The sequence below is a fragment of the Aristolochia californica genome, unplaced genomic scaffold, assembly GCF_029961685.1.
Source record: "Aristolochia californica isolate CCGP_79_NKW_82.1479 unplaced genomic scaffold, dmAriCali1.0.hap1 SCAF_2, whole genome shotgun sequence".
Classification (NCBI taxonomy): Eukaryota; Viridiplantae; Streptophyta; class Magnoliopsida; order Piperales; family Aristolochiaceae; genus Aristolochia; species Aristolochia californica.
Window position 1 is genome coordinate 2,086,475 of NW_027181881.1, and position 25,411 is coordinate 2,111,885.

The 25,411-nt window shown below is 38.6% G+C and overlaps 2 protein-coding genes across 2 annotated transcripts; one reads left to right on the forward strand and one right to left on the reverse strand.

Moving 5' to 3' along the window:
- The first annotated feature begins 888 nt into the window (after nt 1-888).
- Nucleotides 889-2,743, forward strand: LOC137956162 (probable glycerol-3-phosphate acyltransferase 3). The gene is made up of 2 exons (XM_068803529.1): nt 889-1,590; nt 1,685-2,743. Exons 1-2 carry the CDS (start codon nt 904-906, stop codon nt 2,552-2,554), a joined length of 1,557 nt encoding a protein of 518 aa, XP_068659630.1. The 5' UTR covers nt 889-903; the 3' UTR covers nt 2,555-2,743.
- An 8,626-nt stretch (nt 2,744-11,369) lies between these two features.
- On the reverse strand, nt 11,370-24,253 carry LOC137956249 (galactokinase-like). The gene is made up of 13 exons (XM_068803646.1): nt 23,851-24,253; nt 23,440-23,624; nt 22,770-22,816; nt 22,406-22,500; nt 22,206-22,288; nt 21,901-21,969; nt 16,139-16,324; nt 15,740-15,874; nt 15,138-15,272; nt 13,756-13,826; nt 13,083-13,160; nt 12,308-12,449; nt 11,370-11,626 (listed from the first exon to the last, which is right to left on the reverse strand). Exons 1-13 carry the CDS (start codon nt 24,008-24,010, stop codon nt 11,516-11,518), a joined length of 1,497 nt encoding a protein of 498 aa, XP_068659747.1. The 5' UTR covers nt 24,011-24,253; the 3' UTR covers nt 11,370-11,515.
- Between the last annotated feature and the right edge of the window lie 1,158 nt (nt 24,254-25,411).

A 25,411-nucleotide genomic window follows, 5' to 3' on the forward strand; every position in this document is an offset into this window, starting at 1 on the left:
GCTGTTGATCTGCGGCTAGTAATGAATGATGAGGGCTTTTTACTAAAATATTTAATTTTAAAAACATATTTAGAGAAACGAGGATAATATAAATTTATTTTAAAAAATACCCAACTTTGACCGGTCCTTTGTACATGTATACTGAGACGTGACACGTAAACTTTGACTGATTACATGTTGCCATGTCAGCAATATAATATAAGTAGATGAACACATTGATTGCCACGTCACTATTCCGACATATCATCTATCATGTTATTAAATGATAAAAATTTGGAATAATTTTTTTTAAATCAAATTATAAATACACTTTTTATTACTTTATATCTAAAATAATAAATTATTAAAAAATATAATAAACAATTAAAAAATTAACTCTTACTTATTTAATATTATTTATTATCCATTAAAATATTAATTAATTAAAAATTGACACGTTATCTGTCATGATGTGGCAGCTTACATAGGAGATGATGTTTCTCGAAATATGTTTTTGAAATTGGATATTTTGATAAAAAAAAACTCAGTAATCAACTACTGACGTGTGGACCTCTCTTAGGAAGTTTTGGTGTTGTTTCCTCTCCTCTCTGTGCGCGTTTCTTCTTCTCATCCCGTTCCGCTCTCTGTCTCTCCGTTCACTGGAATTCCTTAAGTTTCACATGTTATGCTTTGAATGCCTCGAAAAAGTCCACTTTTTTCCGCTCTGTGGATCCTTTCCTTACCAGACTCATTCAATGAGTTCCCTTCTCAATGTGTTCCATCACTCCATTAACCGCTTACTTTCCATGTCAAAATGGTCAGTGTCTCCGTCAATGTCAATATAAAATTGACGGACTTTTCTGACTTTTCTCCGGGGGGGTCGCCTATAAAAGCCGGTGGAAGGCACCATATGTGTATGCAAAGATGACCGCAAGTGCGATCCTCAAGTTCCTTCTCTTCTCTCGGATCATTCTCAGACGACAGAAGAGCTCACGCCTGCTCCAGCGGAAGGGGAGTTCTCTATCTTATCTTCTCAGGCCCCTTAGTACTCCTCTTTGTACAGAGAAGCTTCCTCAGCAGACCTTGGTGTGTGATGTTGAGGGTGCCCTGTTTAAGTCTTCCTCCGTTTTCCCGTACTTTATGCTTCTGGCCTTCGAGGCAGGTGGGCTGCTGAGGGCGCTTCTTCTCTTCATCCTGTACACCTTTATGTCATTGCTCAGTGAGGAATGGGCGCTTAAGGTAATGGTGATGGTCACATTTTGTGGGATTAGAGAAGACAGTTTGACAGTCGGGAGGACTGTTCTTCCCAAGTTCTTTTTGGAGGATATCAGATTGGAGGGCTTTGAGGTGCTGATGAAGGCGGGGAAGAAGGTGGCTGTGACTGAAATGCCGAGAGTTATGGTGGAGGTGTTTCTTAAGGAATACCTGAATGTAGATGTTGTTGCAGGGAGAGAGCTGAAAGTGATTGGTGGGTATTATGTTGGGTTGATGGAGAAGAAGATGAGCCCGGATTTGATTTTGCTGGAGGAAGAGAAACTGGGATGCGATGTCGTTGGTATGACAAGCTTCAACATTCCTCTTGATCGCCGTTGTCTCTTCTCCAAGTGCAAGGTACTGACCCCATTTCTCTCTGTTTCTGTTTCTGTTTCTCCCTCTGTGCGTTGCTCCCTCCTTAACTAAATTGGATTTCCTACTGTTGCACCAGGCCATCGACTGGGTGGGCGAAGCAGACAAGAGGAACAGCAATTCCCTGCCGACTGAAAGATACCCAAAACCTCTGATTTTTCATGACGGCCGATTAGCTTTCAGACCAACACCAATTGCTAGTCTAGCCATGTTCATGTGGATCCCTTTCGGCTTTCTTCTAGCTCTCTTCAGACTCCTCGTCGCTTTATCTCTACCGTACAGTTTCTCTTCCGCCATCCTATTTTTCACCGGAATGAAGCTCAGTGTCCGTACACTACCATCGACACCCATCCAAGGAAAAACCAAGGGCACGCTCTACGTCTGCAATCACCGAACGCTCCTCGACCCGATCTATCTCTCGTTTTCTCTGCACAAGTCCGTCACCGCAGTCACGTACAGCCTCAGCAGAGTGTCCGAGATACTGTCACCCATCAAAACCGTCAGTCTGACGAGAAATAAAGAGCAAGACAGAAACAAAATGGAGGATCTGCTGAGGCAAGGCGATCTCCTGGTGTGCCCGGAAGGCACCACCTGCAGAGAGCCGTTCTTGCTGAGATTCAGCCCTCTGTTTGCAGAACTCACGAACGAGATCGTTCCCGTGGCCATGAAGACGCATGTCAGCATGTTCTACGGCACAACGGCGGGAGGCCTCAAGTGCTTGGACCCGCTCTTCTTTCTCATGAACCCCAGTCCCGCCTATGAAGTGAAGCTGCTGGAGAAGATGACTGATGAGGCTCAGTGCTGGGCAGCTGAAAAATCCAGCATTGAAGTGGCAAACATGGTGCAAGGGAAAATAGGAAACGTTTTGGGGTTTGAGTGCACCAAGCTCACTAGAAAGGACAAGTACTTGATGTTGGCTGGAAATGAAGGTATTGTTAGAGTAGGGTAATGGGTTCAAAACTAAATGAAGTTTGGTGATACAGAGGAGAAGAATTGTATATTAGTTGATCGTTTGTAAGCATAAGTTGTCTTGTTTATGCCTGCATAAGCTTATTCTTTGGTTAAATGATACTCATAATGACACAGCCCCTTATCTTTTGCTTGTAAGTTGTATCTATTATAAGATCAAAAGGGCAATAAAATGGACCGTAGTGTTATCTGACTACGTAAATCACTTCAAAGTTGTTTTAAATAAGGACCGGGGCCTCAAATTCTCTCCTACGATCAATATTCTGGAGAGCATAGCATCTTCAAAACAGGGATTGACGCACTGTGATCTGCCCACCCTGAGTCTTTGCAACTAGTGCAAAATGGGCCAAAAAGTAGGGACAGTGATGATCTGGAAACTCTAACTCAACCTAACCCTTGTGCAAATTTACTGCAACCAACATAGAAGCTAGAGTAGAACGCTCAGACTTTGGGGAATCTTCGTACTCAGATTAACCAGCTAAAACAGGAAGTTCAAGAAGTCTTAGCAGGATACTGGAGTGGAGGATGTAAAACGCTTGAGCATCCTGCCAGAATTTTTTATCAATGAACTGAAAGGTTGATTGGAGCATCCAAGAAAGGAGATTGTGCATGTGGTGTGATTGCTCCTCGAACAAGTTGTGATCTTTGAATGAAACCAGGGGTGTCTTTATTGATGTCGGTACTAGGGGAGGCATTGAGCCGAGACAACCTCGAACCTATGTTTGAACTTGGTTGATCTTGGCTTGATTTGACAAAGGAAAAGATTTAAAAAATAACAGAAAAGGCGATACAAAACAGCTTTAGGAGCTCTCTCCTTGAAAATTGGATTTGATCAACTGGAATGGAATAGTCCAGGCCAAGAGACAGCTCTCTAAGTTTTTTAATTTAAAATCCATTCCTTGACTCGTTCTTCCATTGTTACCTGTCCACCCAGAGTCACACCCACTTCCAGTACCCTTTGTTGAGACTTATCACATGCAACAAATTCACGACACAGCCGTTTACCTCAATCAAGGTACAACCAGGACTCTTTCTACAAGCAACCTCATGCATTCTCTTCTTCCGAGTGAATCCATCTACCAGACTCGAGTGCCCCAGGTTCGAACAGGCTCAGAGGAAGATCGCAATAATAGAATCGTTTGGCTCCAGATTTGAAAGTTGCAAGTCTCTGAACAAACATAACTCTTCCTTGTACTGGCCTCGCTGTGCATCGCCTGCAATCATGGCACTGAAAGAAATTAAACTCCCTTGAGGCATATCATAAAAGGCCGATAGGCTTCTTCGATACAACCAAAGTTGTCCAGCTTGCAGCGACTCGTTCAGACATCCCGTAAAAAATTCTCGGAGCCATCCCCATCTTGTAATTGCATCCATAAAGATGGATCAGTAAATTCTGAATGAATGCATCATAGTTGTGAAACAGAGAACCGAAAAAATAATAACAGAGGTTTAACGAATGGTTTTCCGATGATTTATTCTTCTCCGTTTAGGAGGTATTTATAATACATTACAAGTTGATTTTAGGATCAATTTAGATCCTAAAATCAAGGAATAGAATCAAGAATATAATCACGGGATCGGAGGAAACAATCACGCTACACAGTTTCCTCCGATCACGCTATACAGCTATACATTTTAACACTCCCCCTCAAGTTGGTGCATAGATATCAGTCAAACCCAACTTGTCAATTATACCATGAAATGCTTTCCCTGATACTGCCTTCGTGAGCATATCCGCCATTTCACTCGCAGATTGAATGAAGGGGAATTGTATAATCTTTGCATCGAGGTTCTCTTTGATGAAATGACGATCAACTTCAACATGTTTAGTGCGATCATGTTGAACTGGATTTTGTGCAATTGCGATAGCTGCCTTGTTATCACAGTGAAGACTCATAGGGTTGTCGTATTCAATCCCTAGGTCTCTCAGTATATTCCGTATCCATAACAACTCGCATACACCATGAGCCATACCTCGAAATTTAGCTTCAGCACTTGATCTTGATACTACCTTCTGTTTTTTGCTTCTCCAAGTGACAAGATTCCCTTCCACAAAAGTAAAGTAACCCGACGTGGATCTTCTAGTTGTCTGATCACCTGCCCAATCAGAGTCTGTATACCCTTCAATACTAGAGATACCATTTTTTGAGAATAACAAACCTTTTCCTGGAGCACTCTTTAAGTATCTCAAGATCCGATATACTGCTTCCATATGTTCTTTACTTGGTGCATGCATGAATTGGCTCACAACGCTTACTGCATATGCTACATCGGGCCTTGTGTGGGATAGGTAGATTAATCTTCCAACTAATCGCTGATAACGCCCTTTGTCTGCTGGAATTTGATCTGGAAGAATTCCGAGTTTATGATGCATTTCCATCAGTGTCTCTATTGGTTTACAGTCAAGCATTCCGGTTTCAGCTAGAAGATCCAACACATATTTTCGCTGTGAAAGGAAGACTCCATATTTCGATCTTGCAACTTCAATCCCCAAAAAATATTTAAGTTGTTCGAGATCCTTCATTTCAAATTTAGTAGCTAAATACTCCTGTAAAGCTTGCATTTCACCTGGGTCATCTCCTGTCACGACCATATCATCAACATATACAATTAATGTTGTTACCTTTCCTTCTTTGTGTTTTATAAACAAAGTATGATCTGAGTTACTTTGTTTATAACCAAACTCCTTCATTGTAGTCGAGAATCTCCCAAACCATGCTCTAGGTGACTGTTTCAGCCCATACAATGACTTCTGCAATTTACAAACTTTACCTTGAGACAAAGAACCACTTTTTACACCTGGTGGTAGTTCCATGTAGACTTCTTCCTCTAAGTCTCCATTGAGGAAGGCATTTTTAACGTCAAATTGTTGCAGAGGCCAGTCTCGATTTGCTGTTATAGATATAAGAATACGAATTGTATTGATCTTAGCTACTGGTGCAAAAGTATCCTGATAGTCTATTCCATACCTTTGCGTATATCCTTTTGCAACTAGCTGAGCTTTATATCTGTCAATGCTTCCATCCGGTTTGAGTTTCAATGTGAACACCCATCGACATCCAATTGTTTTTACTCCTTTAGGTTGGGGAACAAGTTCCCAAGTGGCATTTTTTTGTAGAGCCTCCATCTCTTCGTTCATCGCTTTTTTCCATTTTGGATCAGCTAATGCATCCTGCACATTACTAGGAATAGAAACCCTGGATAATTGATCAACAGTAAATGCATATGATTTAGTCAACCTATGGGAGGACACATAGTTATTGATTGAGTATTTGGTCTTTGCTTCAAGATCAGGTTCATACTGTTTTTTGGAACTCCCCTATTCAATCTTTGTGGATATCTAGAGGTTATGTTTTCTGTAGGAAGACATGTTTCAGTAGACTCATCAAACACAGGATTCGTATTTACCTGAGGAGGAACATTTTGGGTTGATTCTTCAGTTGTTGGTGCAGACGGGGGCAACTCTGGGGGTTCTTCAGGTGAAATTACTGAATCACAGTCTTGTTGCATATCATGACACTTAAAAAATTCATTCACCGCTTCTAACTCAATAACTTCGGCACCTCTTTCAACATCTCCGTTAGCTTCATGTGGAACATTCTCTTCATTTGAACTCTCCCCCTGAAGAGATGTCCAAGAAACTCCCCCTGAATAATAAGGGACTGATTCATGGAATGATACATCTAAAGTCACATGGAACTTGTTGGTGTGTGGATCATAACACCGATATCCTTTTTGAAGATCAGAGTAGCCAACAAATACACATCGCTTGGCACATGGATCAAGTTTATTTCGCAAGATCTTTGGGATATGAACATAAGCGGTACACCCAAAAATTCGGGGTTCAAGATTTGGAAGATGGGGAATTGAAATCAGGGATTGCAGCTTATGTAGAGGAGTTTGAAAATCCAGTACTTTAGAAGGTGTTCGATTGATGAGGTAGGCAACAGATGTGATAGCTTCACCCCAATAAATCGAGGCATGTTCACGCCAAAGAGAGAGGCACGTACTACTTCCAAAAGTTGTCTATTCTTTCTTTCTGCCAATCCATTCTGTTGGGGAGTATAGGTGCAAGAAGTCTGGTGACGAATTCCATGAGTGGTCAGAAAAGTTTCGAGAGAAGCATTAACAAACTCAGTACCATTGTCAGATTGCAAAACACGAATCTGCTTTTGGTATTGAGTATGTATCATGGTATGAAATTTCTGAAATGCTAGACTCACATCACTTTTGTGGATAAGCAGAGATACCCAAGTCATCCTAGTGCATTCATCAATAAATGTCACAAAGTAACGAGCTCTAGAAATAGAGGGAATCTTGGCTGGACCCCAAACATCAGAATGAATAACCGCAAAAGGTTCAAAACTTTTATTCAAACTCGGGAAATAAGCAATACGGTGGCTTTTAGCCAATTCACATGTGTCACAATGAAAATGCACATCAGTCAAACCTGAAAAAAGTTGAGGTCGCAATTTCTTAAGATAACCAAAGGAAAGGTGGCCTAATCGTCGATGCCATAACCATACAGTTGTTTGAGCATTATCTTCACTGCTAGCGTGATTTGTCTGACTGATTTTCGTTCCCCCGTTTTCTGTCAACTCCAAATAGTAGAGTTTGCCCCGTCTAACACCATAACCAAGAATCTTCCGATGTCCTGAAAGACACAAAATGAGGGCCAAAAAGTTACAGTACAAGCAAGAGTGGAAGTAATTTGGCTAACAGACAAAAGGTTATATTCAAGAGAGGGAACCACAAGGACAGTATCTAATGTCAGATTATTGGATAAGATAACAGATCCTTCCCCAGTAATAGGAGAGGTACTACCATTGGCTGTTGAAATAACAGATTGTGGAGAAGGTAGGATGGATTGTAACTGACTGGGATCCCTTGTCATGTGATCGGATGCACCTGTATCAATAATCCAAGGTCTATTCTTAGAATGTACAGAAAATACTAATGCATTATCGAGAATACCTGGATGAGCAACATTTGCAGTAGGTAGCTCCTGATTCTCTTCCATGGATGTCACCATAGCTTTCCCAGCAGTCTTGTTACGGGGATTTTTCGAGAAATCCCACCACTCCGGATAGCCAATAATCTCATAACACCGGTGTTGTGAATGTCCTTTTTTTCCGCAGTGAAAACATACACGATTGTTACCTTTGTCAGAGGATTGAGGGTTCCGACTGTTTGATGATCCTTGTCGGCTTTGGTTGACTAACATCGCCGAGTTCTCGGAGACTGGGCGATAGCTCCCCATTGTCTGTCTCTGTTGATATTCGCGTCTGACATAGGCATATGTACTTTCCAAATCAAGTTTGGGATCTTTTCGCAAAATTTCTCCACGAACTTGATCAAATTCGGAGTCAAGCCCACTGAGAAAAATATGAACCCGAAGCCTAGCCATTGCAGAGTGCAACTGGATTAGCCCTTCGACTGTTCCTTCCTGAGATATAGTTCTATGATCAATCTCTTGGAAAATAGCAACCAGTTCATTGTAGTATGTGGATAACGGTCTACCATTTTGTTTGGTAGAAAAAAATCTCTGGTTCAGCTCAAATATACAAGTTTCATCGGACCCATCATAGAATGTTTTTGATATTGCTTCCCATATCTCCTTGGCAGTGGAGAGGCGAATAAATCGCTACATGAGTAATGGACTCATGGAGTCAATAAGCCAACTTTTAACTCTTTGATTTTCAGTAATCCATGCTCTAAGATTAGCATCACCAGATGCTGGTTTTTTTGTTTCGCCGGTGAGGTATCCAGCTTTGTTGCGTGCGCCAATTCGCATCTCCATGAGTTGGGACCATAATGAATAATTGGTCTCATCGAGGATAATTCCAGTTGGAAACGCAGCATTATCTTGGTGGACTATAATCTGTGGTGATGGGATAAGGTCGGTAGATGCGCCTGTAGGGGTGGCCATCGATTTGATTTTTTTTTTTTTTTTAATCCAGTCCGGTTCTGTTCAGTCCGGTCCGGTTCGATCTGGTCCGGTTCGGTACTATCTGGGCGGATTCAATTCTGGTCCGCTCCAGTGCTGGTCCGATCCGGTTCGATTTTAGACCGGTTCAGTCTGATTCGGTCGACCCGCCGGTCTGGGTCGACAGGAAAAATAAATCAACAGTACCTAAGTTTTAAAAAAAGACCGTCGTCTTCGGCAACGGTCTTCGTCTTCGGCAACGGCAGCGGAAGCGTCAGCTTCGATTCGGAAAAGGGTGGTGATGCCGTCGTCAGCGCTCGTCGGCGATCGTCGAAACTCGTCGGCGACGTGATTCCCACTACGTAAAACGTTTCGTCTTCGGCAACGACAGCCTTCGTCTTCGGCAACGGCTGTCTTCGTCATCGGCAACGGCAACCTTCGTCTTCAGCAACGGCAACAGAGCGTTGGCTTCAGTCGTAACAGTGTGGTGGTGCCGTCGTCGGCGTCGACGACGTTCTTTTGGCGTCGGGACAGCCGGAATATGGAGTTGCAGAAAAAACAGAGTTCTGCAACTCCGACGGATTTTTTCTTCCTCCGGCTTCCTCCTTCGGCGATTACAGGAGCACTTAGCTCCGACTTTCTGTGACGGAAAAGAGAGGAAAAATCTCCTGCTCTGATACCATGTGAAACAGAGAACCGAAAAAATAATAACAGAGGTTGAACGAATGGTTTTCCGATGATTTATTCTTCTCCGTTTAGAAGGTATTTATAATACATTACAAGTTGATTTTAGGATCAATTTAGATCCTAAAATCAAGGAATAGAATCAAGAATATAATCACGGGATCGGAGGAAACAATCACGCTATACAATTTCCTCCGATCACGCTATACAGCTATACATTTCAACAATAGTTAGAACCGTTTTTTATCACCCTGCAATGGGTCTCTTCACCCCTTTGGAAGAGAAGGGGCGTTGCCCTGAAACGGTAAACATTATTCTCAATTCTTAAATTCGATAGAGTTTACGTACATAAAGCTCCTGCTGCTGAAGCCCCATTATGATTATGAGAGCATAGAGCTTATTGGCTTGTTTCATTCCTGAATTCGATCAGAACTGCTATAGAAATTTTACGTTGTAAGCTTGCATCAGGATCCTTGACTTCTGAAGTTAAGAATTTGCAGTTTATTCCTACCCCTCTTGTAAATGAGAAAACTCATAGAAGCAATTGTCATTTGCGAATCACAGACTCATAATTCAAAAGAAAGTAAATAAGAATCCTACTTTAATAGCCTTTGCTCGTGTGTGATTTGCACTGGTTATTTTTACGAAGAAGAATTCAGGACTGAACATGTGATTTGCCAGTGCAGAATTGCAGTTTTCAGAATTTCTACTTGTGGCCTTATGCCAAAGCATGACTTGAAAGAGATTTACTGCTCACTGGTGAACACCGAATCTTAAAAAATGAATTAATAGATTTACTTCCTTCTGGAACGTTAAAAGTTTTCACCTCGGTGCCACGGCGCAGGTTGGGGCCGCCATAAATGCTCCAATGCTTTCGCAGAGGAGGGCACAGCAGCGCCTATCAACCCTGCCGGACATCCTTACCTAAGGGATGCCGACACCCATCCTGCTTCGCCACACATAATAAGCGAGAGTTCCATGGATACAACACCTGACTCGGTCTCGGGTTTACAGGCCCTCGTGTCCTCGACCATGACAGGCGACCATAGATCTCACGATCTTATTAACGTTTGATCAGAGAAGAAAAGCTCCATCAATGGCAAGTGGGGGCTTTCACATGCGGAAAACTAGGTTACGACAGGACAGGCAAACCACTACTCCAGGAGACTGAGTGAGTGGAAACCAGAGAGGGGCAACAACTGGAAGAAGATGAGAGAAGACTCCGAAGAAGAGAAGTAACTACCCACCTCACCTCAGGCCACCAACAAAAGCAAAAAGGGTCCTATGAGTCTACTATGAACCTGCGGCCATGGCATCTCACCTGAGGGAGATGAGGGAACCTAAGGCCTTCCCATTTGAGCCGCTTCTCTATACTTGAAGAGGAAGAAAGGCACTCCTCATTACTTGTTACGAATCTACTTAAAATTTTGACTTGACCCAGTCCGTTCCAGGGGTCAGAACAGCCCCATATACCTAACGTCCTGCCCCATAAATTGGAATAATTGGGTGGGAGCTGGGCGGGCCAGATTTCAATTCACACTCTAGGGGTCAAACAAACTCGTACAATGCCTTTTTGTTCATAAATATTATTTATTATGTTAATATATATTTTCATGTAATAATTTGTAAAATATTATTATTATTATTATTGGTATTTGGAGCCACTCAAATATTCATAGTAGAATTAATTATAATTAATATTTTATTTTATTTGTTGTTAATAATTAAATGGTAATATTTAGATATACTTAATAACCTATTTACATAATTAATCAATACAGGCCAGGTTGGGCAGGTAAAGATGACTTTCCTAGTACGAAAACCTTAGGTCTCTTTGGAACCACAGAAAACAAAAATAAAATAAAATAAAATTTAACCATTATTATTTTAAAAAATAATTAACGAAAAAAAAAATTGTATCTCATTTTCACTAACTATTTTTTTTAAAATAATAATGGTAAAATTCTTTTGTTTTTTCTTTTTCTTTTCACCCTAAAAAGCCTCAGCAAACATTCAAGAATCTCATTGATTAGTGAGAGAGAAAAGCCCTTCCAACCTTCTGAATCTCATTCAAGAAGCACCCTCCACGCCTACCATGTAAAGAGGACTGTCCCCTCCATTTGATGAAGTGGGAGCTATGTCAAGACAAATGCACCAAAAACTATGGTTTGGTCAGCCATTTAAAGATGCCTGCTTTATCTCTAGGCAAGAAAAGATTTATTTATATTTAGAGCAAAAAGAGGTTGTCAATACAATGAAAGATACGTTGGTCCCTGGAGGAAGCAACAGAGCAGCTAGTTATAACAAGGGGAAACAAATATAAATAATCAGTTAACACTTCAAAATCGCAGCGCCACTGGATGGCTTGGATGCGAAGACATAGAGACCAATATCATTTTTGTTGATGATGCCCTTCTCAATCCTCGCTTGGTAGTATGACTCCTGAAGCACATCAAGATTTTTCTCACCCACATGCTATTTCAATCGTAGGTTGTCCTTGTTTAGACACTATCAAAAACAAGCTATCTAAAGGGACTACGCATAGCACTGGATCTTTTATTTCAATACAAAGAACCCATTCATGGGCATGGTCCATATCCACAGATGGGAATTAGAAGCAATCTGCCTGCCCTGCCCAGACCAGGACAGTTATCCAGGCTCCTCTACTATACCTATTTCAAATGATAATTGTAAAAAGAGACAAATACCAGCATATATTATGTCAAATTAAAAAGCATATCTTAAAATATTCAACAAATTGTTTGGAAGCAAAGTAGTAAAGAATCTCTGTAAAATGCAACAGCAAATTTTTTAAGGGAAAAAACAACTGAACCAGACCCAACAAGAAGACTGAGCTATCATTAAATACCCCTTTCAAAGTCTATACTTAAAGAGAACTGTAGCACAATAATACAAAAATACTGGACTGAGATATTGCACCAAAAACCAAAAAAATAATAATAATAATTTTTTTTCTTAAAAATTTAAAAGAGAATGAATTACTAGATGACATATTAAAGGGACACTCAGGACATAAGACAGCTAAGACAACCTATGCAGATTACATAACTAAAATTCATCCAAACTGGTAACAACACATAAATTAAGCTCTTAGGAACAAACCTTTAAATTCATAATGAATTGCGGAACAAGACTCTCTTTTACCAATGCAACAGCACAACCACCCCATCCAGCCCCTGTGAGTCTTGCACCTAGTGCTCCATTATCACGACACACTTTAACCAGCTCCTCCAACTCAGGACAGCTAATGACAGCAGATAGTGAGCAGAAGAGGGAAGAGGAAAGTGAGAAGACAAGTTCAGTACAAATTACAGGAGCATCCTCAATGAAAATGGTCAGTTGATACTAGCTCATACATGAGAACTTGGGCACTGTAAGAAACTATAACTGGAAGAACCTGTCTCAAATTAGTGTGCTAAGGAGTTTAGGCCAGCCAACAGTATTTGCAAACGGGCCAGTCACACAAGCTGACGATCTTCCAGCCCAAAGTGGTTAAAATGCATACTCATTTTTCATCAATAACGTTTTTTTGAAACATATCTTGACAGTCCTTGGTTCAGACGTTCATTATTCCTAAAGCAAGGACTAATCCCAGTTGGTGAAAATATAGCGACGATGCCTGAATTCCAAGGTCTGCAAAGTTATAGACTAGCATGCATTCAAAAGCTAGTCATGTTTATCTGAGGACAAATAGAGCCAAAATAGAATACAAGTACCAACCTCACGCATGTTTCATGGATTAATTTTGTATTTAAGTTAATAAATGATCACAAAAATAAGAGGTCATTTTTCAAAAAATAAAAAATAAATAGCAGAGGCTAACTGATTGTTTAATTTAAGAGGCAATTGGTTGCATCAAGGAGTGCATAGATGTTACCTGCACTCATACAAAACGCTGCAGCTATAATGACTGTCATTCATAAGATCACCGAGCTTCTTAAGCTTCTCCTCATCACTGCAGAAATCCTTTCGCGGTTAAGAATCTCATTAGCAGTAATAGGCTCTATTTAATAATTTGAATACATAAAAACTCTGGTGTTTTACCCCTAAGTTCTGTTCGAGTAAAAGGAGCTTACTGCATTTTTCAACATATCAACTACATGGTAGTCAATTCCATCATGCAGAGCTCATAAACTTCTTTTTTTAAAACTTCAATTACACATGCCCACACACACCTTACCCCTAGTGAAACTCGAAGCCCCATGTGACCACTGAACCGAAGACCTAAGTCTGAGCATATGAACTTTAAACATTTTCTTTTATGATAAAGATTATCTATAATTAGAAACTACGGAATAAGACTTGATTGAGAGTATTATTTTACAACAGTATGATTCCTCTAACTCGAAGCCCCACGTGACCACTGAAATGAAGACCTAAGTCTGAGCACATGAACTTTAAACACTTTCTTTCATGATAAAGATTATCTATAATTAGAAACTACGGAATAAGACTTGATTGAGAGTATTCTTTTACAACAGTATGATTCCTCTATGAGTTCTTGAACTTTCCTAAAAAACTGGTGGACAAAACTCCATTACACAACAAACCTGAGGTTGGATTGCACAGTATCCCTGAAAGCATAAACACGCCTAGCTTCGGAATAAACATGGGATGCCCGCTGGAACAGAGTCATTAACCAAAATCAGTGATTGAATTAGACAATATCTATGAAAGATCATCCAAATCTGGTATGAACAACAACTCGTGCCAGCTTTACAAGTGCTACAAAAAAAATCCAGGAAACTCTAAAATGAGCAAGTATTTCTACCCACATGCTCACGTTCCAAATTTACATGTCAAAGAAGCTACAAGAATGGCATCATAAATTTTTTGAGAAGACTCATGTAATTAAACACATGAATTTAGAGTAGCATCTAAATATAACCAACAATAACATCACGCCAACGGCTGAATCACATTATCCTCTTAACACCATTTTCTTTCATCTTCTCTCACAAGCCCTTAAAGATCAACAAACAAAAAGAGAAGTTCAGCCTTACCCCATGGGTCAATATGTCAGAACTTTTTTTTTCGGAAAATGAAAAACCAGGGACCTCTAATCAAAATGACAGAATGACTTCATTGAGGATCTACTCGGTGTCTCCCTCCTCCACAATATAAGGTGTCTATGGATCTACTTAATAGCTCCTTCAATTACAATGTAAGGTAATTAGATGACACCCAAGTGCTCCTTGCTATTTAATTCAAGTTAAATTGTTTCTTTCTTAGTGAGCATTTGGTGCTTGAGAAAAATAGAACACCATTGTTCCCTTAGAAGAGGCAATAAGCAGACAATTAGAACATTGACGTCAATGTTGTGAGGAAGTCTCCTGGTCAAATAATCAAATTTCGTAGTTCAGCAACTAAGGAATAATTCTTGCTATAGTTTCACTTGCTAGTAAATTTAAAAGAATGATCAACAAATCAATCCCAGGAAACAATAAAAGATAATGATCTTTTCATCCTTTTTCTTTTAAGTCTTCCTTTGTTCTTTTTTTCCATATTATAACAAAACATAAACAAGCACAAGATAGTGCCACAGAAGCAAGATTTAGTAATAAGACAAAAAGGGGCCAGTTAACTTGAGAAGAACACTCAAATAATCCCGGTCCTTTCAGTGTTTTGTTTCAGTTTCATTGCAAGTTTTAACATAGGAAATTATGTTAAAATTCAGATCTAGCCATATACATTTGAGGTCAAATAGTGGCCATCACCTTGCTCAATGCATCACCCAAACTATTCAAAAAATGTTTAATATTCTGCTGGTCTAGTTTGTAAATAAATTAAAAAAAAAAACAGCAGGTTATGAATTAAAGAAAATGCAAGCATTAATTTTGTTCAGATTAAATTAAAAAGCAGGCTGAGTTATAGCCTGTAATGCATCATTATCTAGCTCATACAGTATTGATCATAAAACTATAGTTAATACCTTAAATAACTTAAAATGCTTTGCAGCCTTTAGCACTGCTAACGATGTTGGAGAATTCTCCAAGACCAAAGGCAAGCCTTCTTCTGTGATGTTCTCAATGTCTTCAGCTGTGTAAGGCCCCTCATTCAAAAATTCCTGCATACATGAAACAACATAATATTCACAGCTACTAGGAGAAATTTACTGTAATGCATGTAGGAGAAATTTACTCAAACACAAAAGATATGGGCAAGTTCATTAAAAACTTCTCAAGTTCTGACTTGTCATAAGAATAATCTAGTACGGACATATAGAACAACCTGTCTCAAATGAAAGAAAATAAAGAGTGCTAGATACAATAGAAGGATGACCTACTCACTCACCAATATACAACAAGATACCAATAACCACCATACATATTAGTGATAATTCTTTTTAGGTACTCCAATGTTCTGTGAACAAGGACACTTTCTCATTGAACACAGAAGATCTGAGGTCTCAGGAAATCTGTCGGGATGGTATGGAAGATATTTTATAGACAAGGGTAATGACAGCTCGAGGATGCACAGAAAAATCAAGCTCAGATCATTTCTCAAAATAATTTGTAGAAGACAACTTAATACCTTGACAGCAAGGACAGGATCAGAAGAGCCACGCCCATGGGAAAAAGTTATACACATACCCTCAACATCTGAGAGAGTCTTAACTTTGGAGACTGCTTCTTTAGGCTTCATCCCCAGCTTGATACCAAGAACAATCTGCAGCAATTTCCAATAGTTACAACTACCAACTTGGAGAATAACAACTTCTGACAAAAATACATGACTCATACGATTGCCGAGGAAAAAAAATATATAGTATAATTCATTGACAACTAGTAGCTCCAATGAACCAACTTCAAGAAAAAAGAATCCTGTTGAGATAGAAACAGAACCATGATACCCACATTTTCAAAGGACTCTAGAAAATAAATACTTTCAGAGTGTTTGCTTTTTAAATTATTATGAAAAAATTAAACTTACAGCAGCCAGCCGACATTCCACAACCCGGTTATTGTAATTTGTGGCAGCAGTAACAGCCTTTTGAGATTCTGCTAAGGAATGGGCAATAACAAAACTACCCCCTTGAGGTAGTTTCACATCAGTTGCTTTGATTGGATTGAAATCTATCAGCTCAGCAAATCCTGATTTTGCCATGACAGATATTGCCTGTAGAGTTTTATCTACTAAAGTAAGATACAGCATACAATCAAACAATATGCATTGTGATAGGAACAGATGGTAAAAGAACAATAGATTAAATATATCACTGATGCTCTAAAAGAGAATATAAACAAGCAAATAAAAAAAAAGCTGGTAATAAATGAATTTGCATATGCCACAATTCAGTATACATGTAAGTAAACAAGTAAAACTGATTATTTCAATTTTGCTTATAAAGCATGGATATGAAACGCATAACACAATTTATGACATAAATCTAATAAATGTGAAATAACTGGCAAGCTTCTTTTTGTAGATTATTTCTCACCTAAACTAACTGTATTACTCATATCAAGCCTCAAACGAAAGTCCCTTGACAGTAAAGATTACCACTATGGAGGCAAAAAATCTGCCTGACATGGAGCCATATCAATTTATAGGTACTTAATCAAGTGATCCACATTCATCAATGTGACAGAATACCCACGTCCAGTTGCTTTTCTAACAACCAGGGCAACCATGGCCAAATAAATTTCCTTCTATGAGTAGTACAGGTGGTCAGACCACTAATTGGGGATAAAATGGTTATTCTTTAGCATGAGATGTTAAGAATTCTTTATAGTTTAAAAAAAAATTCACTTTAGCAGTAATATTGAATTCTTTTTAAAAAATAGTGTAAGTTCCCTTTCAAGGATAGCAATACATAAACATCAACTACATTAATAATGTGTACTGAAATTATTCTTATAATCATTGAAAACCATATCTATATTCATGTGACTCCGACCATACTAATACTGTAAGGAAACATTCTGACAGCCCTTTACTTTTAGTCAATCTTTTGATACCCAAAATAACTTGAAGCAATCTAACAGGAACCAGATTCAACAGGACCCAAACCTGGATGACCAGATGAACAGGGTTCAACAGGATGTGGTCTCTCTTTTGGGTCAATGCATTATAAGACCCCAAAATGTGTCAAGACCCAGTTGAACAGCCTGGGCTTGCCTGTTCAACCAATGAACCAGCCAACCAGGCCCAGTTAGTTGGGTCATTTGTCACGCAAGCCAATTCTCCCCTCATGACACACAACAATTTCTCCTCAACTTCCTATTTTCCCTGAATGATGGGAAATAAACACAATAAACTGCTAAATATCAGATGTCAAGAGTATCTTAATATCTGGTCTTTTTCTTTTTCTTTTTTCTGCTTTGATTTAAGTGTATTACGTAAAGATGTAGGAGAGGGGTATTTCTATCTTTTTTGCCCCTCTCACTTAAGTTATTATAAAGGATCAGGGATCGACTTTTCCCCTAATCCAGTAGCCTTTCTCCCCCTGCTTTTCATCTCCCCATTCTTCCTCTCTCTTCTTCCTACTTCATTTTCGACTATCTTTTTTCCTCTGTTTTAACATGTTATCAGAGCAATAATCCTTTGAAATTAATTTACTTTATCAAAAAAGAGCAATAATCCAGGCTTGGGAGTTCTTTGGTGCAGAGTTTTTCTTTCCTCTCAAGCTTAAATCTCTCCAAGAAGGGTTTTCTACAAAATTTGTCCTGCTGAGTTAATAAAGGTTAGATCTTTCCCAATTTTCCTGACATAACCATCAGGTTAATGGTACAACTGCTCATTGAGCTATTTAATGGTTCTAACCTAAACTACTGCCTGCATCATCATCCCTGTCATTGCATCAGCACTAAAATCTAGAATTGACTATTTTTTAATTGGTTTACTTGCTGAATATTTGGATTAAAGTCTCCTGGTGTAGTTTTGAGAAGAGAAGAGTTTCTAGAAGATGTGTGGAGTTGATTTTATGCCCCAATTCGCAGTGTGTGGGGCCCACTTTAAGAAGAAAATAAGGTTTTCTTTGCTGAGTTTGCTATTCCAGTATTGAGTATAATGGCTGATTCTGCAAAAAAAATGTTGCACCTATAAAACCAATTGAGGGTTCAGAGAATAAAGAGTCTCTTCAGTTTAGATTACTTCAAAAAAAACTCAAACAGAATTAAGTAAATAGGTCCAGATCTGTACTCATGTTTTTTAAGGCAAAAAGAATGGCAAAATACCTTAAAGAAGATCTTCCTGACTCTATACTGAGAATTGGAAGGTTGAAGATAATCAAGTTATGACTTGATTAATAAATAACATGGAGCCCAGGTTTAGTGCTCAAGTTATGAGTTGTGGAACCTCTAAAGCTATGTGGACTACACTTGTCTTTATTCTATCTCAAGAAAGCAATCTGTCAAAAATTTATGAATTGTATGCGAAATATTTCAGTATGCAAAGAGGTGATGGCTCAGTTACTAATTATTTTACTACTGTGAGCGGTTGTGCAGTAGATAAGTGCCTTTCATCCATTAACCACTAAAGTTGATGAACTTTGAAAAGAGAAAATTCAAATTCAGGTGGCTAGATTTTTGGATGGTCTCAGACCAGAATATGATGTGGTTCGAGCTTAAGTGTTGACAAACGATAATATGTCGACTCTTGAGCAAGATTTTAATCATATAGTTTATTGACTCCTAAAATGAGAAAGAGACTAAGACTATCAATGCAACTGCCTAAATCTGAATTATTCCCAAAATGGATATCAGTCCTCCCATGGTCGTGGAGAAAACGGAAGAGATTGTGGAAGAGACTTTTTTTTTTTTAAATGACTCTTCTACTTGAGGTTGTGGACGAGGAGATAGAAAATGTATTCATTATGGTCAGAAAATCCATTTTTCAGACTGGTGCTAGGAGAAGTTCAATAAACCAGCATAGGCAAAATCTGGCTCGACTAGGAGAGAGTACAGCCTATAATAATCCACAAGATTAAATCCAGAAATTGCTACAGCGGTTGTGTGAGACCCCCACTTCCATGTCCTCTACTCCTAAATAAGTTGATCTTTCTTCCAATGCAAGTTCCACCATGGCAAACACAGGTATGAATGCACTGAATGTGTTTCATTCCTCTTGGATCATTGATTCAGGAGCATCTACACATCTGTCACATATACCCACATGTTTCCAGTCTATTACTCCTAAGTCCTATTGTTACCGGTACATTAGCTGATGATTTCAGCTCTCCAGCCAAGGGAGAGGGCACCATCCATACTATCACTCTATATCCTTGACATCTATTTTATTTGAACCTCAATTTTTCTTCAATCTTTTGTCTGTGAGCACGTGAGCAGTACCTCTTGTCTTTTTAGAATTTGCAGACGATAGGTTTCGGACATAAGAAAGGTGAATCCTATTTTGTAGATGATGTATTGATTCCAAAGGCAGTGGCGTGTGCAACTCATACATCACCATACCAATAAATGTAAATCATGTCAATTTGAGAAGCACCATCGAGCTAGTTTTTCAACAAGTCGAAATCGTAGTTCTTCAGTATTCGAGTTGGTCCATTTGATGTATGGGAACCCTATAGGATTCCTAGTTTGTTTGGTTTTAAATATTTTGTCTCGTTTATTGATGATTTCAATAGGGTTACTAGGATGTATCTTCTGAAGGAAAAGTCAAAAGTATTTGATGTATTCTTAAGGTTTTTTTCTAAATAAAAAATCAGTACAAATAATGGTCTTGAAAAATAAACATCTTCTAGAATTTGCACGTTCCCTATTGTTTCAATTGAACTTTCCTAAATCACTTTGATGAGATGTCTTCTTAGGCAACTTTCCTATGCAAGTGTTGGAACCTCATTCCAAGGTTTTTGATTTACAACCTCGAGGGTTTGGTTACACTTGTTTTGTTCATTTGTTTTGTAATTCCAATGATAAATTATCTCCTCATGTTGTCAAGTGTGTTTTCCTTGGGTACTTTTGTCAGCAAAAGTGATATCAATGTTATGAACCAATAACTTGCAAAACAAATATATTTGAAGATATGGCATTCTTTGAAAATGCTCCATTTTTCGTGTCCCTCAATCGGCCTTCTTCTCAATCTAAGTCTCAATTGGACAGCCCACTCCCCTACAGTTTTTATGGATACTCCTGTCTCAAATGCCTCCAACATGGTCCTCAACCACTACAAGTATACAATTGCCAACCACACAGACTACCACTAGCCACAAATCGCACAATGTTCAGATTTTTGAGCCCCCTTTTTGGACCAACCATCACCTTTCTTGCCTGTAGATCCTTTCACCTCTGATTTAGTTCTACCTATTTGGTCTCCGAAAAGGTAAAAAAAAAAAACTTGTCCTTCTCATCCCATATCAAAATAAGTATCCTTTGATTCCTTTATCACATTCTTATAGCTCGTTTTCTATGTCTTTGTCTACTATACCTCAATAAGTGCAGGATATTTCAACTTAGCCTCAATGAAAATGAGCTATGGGTGAGGAGATGGCTGCTTTGGTATCTAGGGAGAGTTGGACATTTTGTGATCTTCCAGTGCCACTGTTTTGGGGTGCCATTAGGTGTATTCCATTAAGGAAAATGTTGATGAAATTATTGAAAGATAGCAAAAGGGTACACTCAAACATTTGGCATTGATGTAGATGGAGTAACCTCCTGGGTATGTCGCTCAAGGGGAGATAGGGAATGTATGTTGGTTACATGAAGCTATTTACGGTCTTAAACAAAGAGCCAGAGTGCCCAGAGTGTGATTTGAAAAGTTTAACCAAGTTGTGGAGTTTGTTTTTACTAAGAGCCATTGTGACCATTCTAGTTGTGCTATAGAGACAATCTGGTATTGTAATTCTCTGTGTGCCAAGTAAATTTAGATGTTGTCCACAAAATTTTGAAGTATCTGAAAGGATCTCTTTGAAAAGGATTGTATAAATCACATGGTAATGTTGATGTTAAGGGATTTGTTAGGTCAAAATCAGACAAAAGATCTACAACTGGATACTATTGTTATGTGGGAGAAAATTTAGTGAGTTAGAAAAGTAAGAAACAGAAGAAAGAATATTGTGGCTAGATCAAGTGCAAAGGTGCAATGGCGGAATATAGAGCAATGGCACATACTATTAGTGAACTCAAGTGGATTTAATCTTTCCAGTGGAAATGAGTTTCCTAGTTAATGAGCCTAAGGTTATGAAATGTGAAAATCAGGCTGACATTTATAGCCAACAATCCAATGTCACGAAAGGACAAAACACATTAAATTGTCATTTTATCCGTGATGTTGTCATGTAAAGAAAGGTTGTTACTCCTTATGTCCGGTCGTGTGAAAAACTAGGAGACATAGTTACTTTAAAATATGATACTTTGTAACAAGCTAGAGTTGTTAGATATTTATGCTCCAGCTTGAGGGGAATGTTAGAAAAATATGGTCCAGGGGTATTTTGGTACATTTACCTTAGTAATTTGGTCTCTATGTAGCCAAGTATCCTAATATTTGATCTTTTTCTTTTCGTTTTTCTACCTTTTTTTAATGTACTATGTAAAGATGTAGGAGAGGGGTATTTCTGTCTTTTCAGCCCCTCCCATTTAAGTTAATATAAAGGATCAGGGGTCACTTTTTCCCCTAATCCAGTAGCCTTTCTCAAGATGTCACTGTTGTTTTTCCTCTCTTCTTCCTACTTCATTTTCTCCTATCTATTTTCCTTTGTTTTAACATAACTCATGTGTGGTAATCTTATGCCTGCATACCTGGTCCATTCCTCCAGATTGTGTTCCAATGTGGTGTTCACAGTCACAAGTAAGTTGGGCAATTTCTTTCTGCAAATCAAAATACCAAATACAAAGACAGTTTAGCACCATAGAGGCAACCTTAGCCACCAGCAGAAGGCTTTTTTTCTTCAGCAAGCTTCACAAGGAAATTTTTTCAACATATACTACAATAAGCTCAAACAAAATTACAGACAGCAAAGAAAGATAAAACAAATCAAAGGTTTCAAATATTGCTATAAATAATTTATTTTCTGTAGACTCCGTAAACAAAAGTAAATCACTACCTTTGGAAAATTCTTATCAAAAGCCGCCATTATGGCAATTGTAGAGGAGCAAACAAATGCAGCCGAACTGGACAATCCAGACCCTGCATAGATTGACAAAAAACAGAAAATTAATTTCACTAAGGAAGAAAGAATTAAAAATAATATTCTCAATTACATTTGCTCTAGGTATATTCTCTGAACCAGAGGAGAAACATTACCTGTAGGAACAGTTCCATCAACAAGTATGTCAAGACCAACAGGTACACCAACATCCACACCTTTGGACTTAGCAAAGTCGTAAAACCCTTTATACCTGCAATTCATAAGATTGTCTCCCAAATGAATGATCAACATTTGCAACGAAATTTCAAATTAAGATGCTATTTTGCATGAAAAGTATCACAAGTTCTAGTTTATTATGGCAATAATGATGCTGATTCGTGGGGAGTGTGGAAGTGCCAGGGTGGACCTTCTACCTCTGCCATTCAACCAATTAAGAACACTAAAACAAGCTACTGCTATCCCAGGAAAGCAAAACAAAAAATGCTTCCGCAACTACGAAATAGAGGCACTTATGTTTACCCGCAGAGGAAATAGTCACCCCATTTGAGATTCTTCAAGTCAATCTCCTGCCAAAATAAAGATGCCATAGCAATCCCAATTAACCAAAATATTAAAATATTTCAAGGTCATGTAAAATAAGAAGAGTTTTTTTATTAAAATATGTGGAAAATGAAAGACTGCACAATGAAAATTGAGATTCAGCAGCAAAATAGAAGAAAATAAGAGAAATTATACATCTTGGCATACAAAATATGCAGCACCATCGTTGCAGGTATTACTCATGGTTAAACGTATTTTATCAGTTTGTTATAATAGTCAGTGATCTTTTTCAACGTTTTATAAGCTAAAATGACAAAGGAGAAACAAAAAAATGACGACAATAGATATACGCCAAAGTAGAAGATAGTGTTTCAATTGACACATTAAATCATCGAAATACATGAACAGAAACCTCAACAAAGAAAAGAAATAAATTAAACGCCAAAAACTTATTATATAAACAACATGTGTACGTTCTTCCAGTTGGGTTACCTAAGGCCTAAAGATTCCGGAGTCCATAGTTCTTGCAGAACTAAACTTTGTATAGAAGAAGGTTATGAGAGTCTACTAGCATTGGAGTTTGTGAAACTACGCACTATATGCCTATAGTTAACAACGAATGCAAATAACGTAATCATGAAAAGGTCACCTGGCTTGGCTCAGCAGGGTAAGTACACATGGTATACTTGTCATTCATATTTGCAATCCGAAGATGCTTTGGTGATTCGTCGGGCTGATGCTTACGAATAGCGACAATGGTGTCCGGTCGGATGGCCATCGGCAGCACCGAGTACCCCTCGTAATCAATATGCTCCCCGATGAGGTTCACCCGACCTGGAGAGCGAACCACAAAACTGCAGTTGTCAGTTCCTCAGCATCACCACTGAATGAACGGTAAGAGTATGATCTAATTTCATTAGTCGATATGAACAACATCCCCATCCTATTGACACTACTAAAATCCGACAAGGAAACTGAGGAAATATGTCCGACCTTAAAAACAAGCAAAAAACAAGAGTAGAATAGAGCAACGGAAACTAAAAACATAAACAAGTCAGACCAGGAGATCGAGCGAAAACGTCAGGCTGGTGGCCGAAAACTTCAACAAACTTGGATTTCATCTTGTCAAACCGCAGCTGAGCTTCTTCGAGCAAAGATCCGTCACCGTAAACAGGCCCCAGAGAAGAGAAAACAGGAACTAGCTGCCCGTCGTGCGCCATAGCTAAGAAAAATCTAGGCCGATGTCTCCACTATCAGCAACAGGAATCGAAGCCGAAGGATTTCACAATTCCTGTTAGGAAGGTGTGGCAGAGTTTTTTAGTAGTGTGACCGAGTGAGTGACGAAAAAACTATATGCGGAAAGAACGAGGCCTTCCCGTTTCCGGATTTTCGCGGTTTTGTAGGATAACTGAGCTCGGTCTCTTCGTGACGAAAAGTGGCCAACGTTTGCGGGATGAATCTGGACGTTGCGTTTCAGTTGCGAAAATCTCGAAGAATAATTTAAGGACTTTTTATATATCAGGAGATGATGCGGAACTCACGTGGACGACCATGGTGATGTTATGTTCTTTTACTATCTTACCCTTGACGACGTCATGAAACCGAGGCGACGTCTAACCCTTTCAGAACTGGCAATGGCGGAGGGTTGGAGTGTGATAAGATTCCGGTCTCGCTGGAGCAGGGCGGGATTCCAATTTTTTAAAATGTTGGAAATACTAAAATATTTTAAAAAGATAAAAAATTTGAAAATTCAGTTCAAATTAAAGTTCAACTTCAAGTTTAAATTTTAGAACCTTCATATTGGGACCTTCAATTAGATAGATTGGACTATTCCTCAAGTTGATTAAAGAAACATGTTTTAAACCCATCTTCTCGTGTAAATTGTATTCATTCTGTCAACAAAGCCTTAATTTGTAAAGTCCTCTACTAATCTAATATAATTTTAAAATTATAACTTGAATGGACGTAAGCTTCACGTAAAAACTCAATATACCTAAAAAACTGCACTTTCATTATAGTTACTCGATCACAATTAATCATAATAGCAGAATTTGGTTTATCTGTCATGGGAATGTCCAATTTTACTTCTCCACCAGTCAACTTTAGAGCTACCATCTCAACCTCTGTAGTGGATTTGGTAATCAAGGTTCGCCTGGATGATTTATAAGCAACAACACCGCCACCTAGATAAACAATTTCAAAATCCATATGATAAATTTCAAACTTATATGATGCAACCAATATTATAAGCACTCAAACTACAGTGATTCTAATGACAAGATAATAAGTGTCAAAAAAGTCAATTCATTATCTTTAACTAAAACCTCTAGCAACAAATTTAGTTTTGTATTTTCAATGAATCCATCATGATTATGTTTCCTGTTGAAAATCCATTTGCAACCAATTACCCCAGGCCTTGGAAGTAAGTTGCTCAATACCCATGTATTGTGTAAAAGGATTGAATCCATTTTACTTTTAACAATTTTCTCCTATAATGATGAATCACTAGATTTAAATGATTTGGTATATGTCAAATGGTCATCCTCCATGAGAAATGTGTAAAAATCATCTCCTAGGTTTTTCTCTATGCTCATTCTCTTGCTCTTCTTAAGTACAATTTG

Excerpts from the sequence above, each read along its gene's own strand:
- LOC137956162 (XM_068803529.1), top strand. The coding sequence starts at position 904 with ATGACCGCAAGTGCGATCCTCAAGTTCCTTCTCTTCTCTCGGATCATT. Across the intron at positions 1,591-1,684 it reads GTCTCTTCTCCAAGTGCAAG|GCCATCGACTGGGTGGGCGA; the intron begins GTACTGACCCCA and ends CTGTTGCACCAG.
- LOC137956249 (XM_068803646.1), bottom strand. The coding sequence starts at position 24,010 with ATGGCGCACGACGGGCAGCTAGTTCCTGTTTTCTCTTCTCTGGGGCCT. Across the intron at positions 22,501-22,769 it reads GGTGACTATTTCCTCTGCGG|GTATAAAGGGTTTTACGACT; the intron begins GTAAACATAAGT and ends TATGAATTGCAG. Across the intron at positions 11,627-12,307 it reads AATTCATTATGAATTTAAAG|GAGTCATACTACCAAGCGAG; the intron begins GTTTGTTCCTAA and ends GATGTGCTTCAG.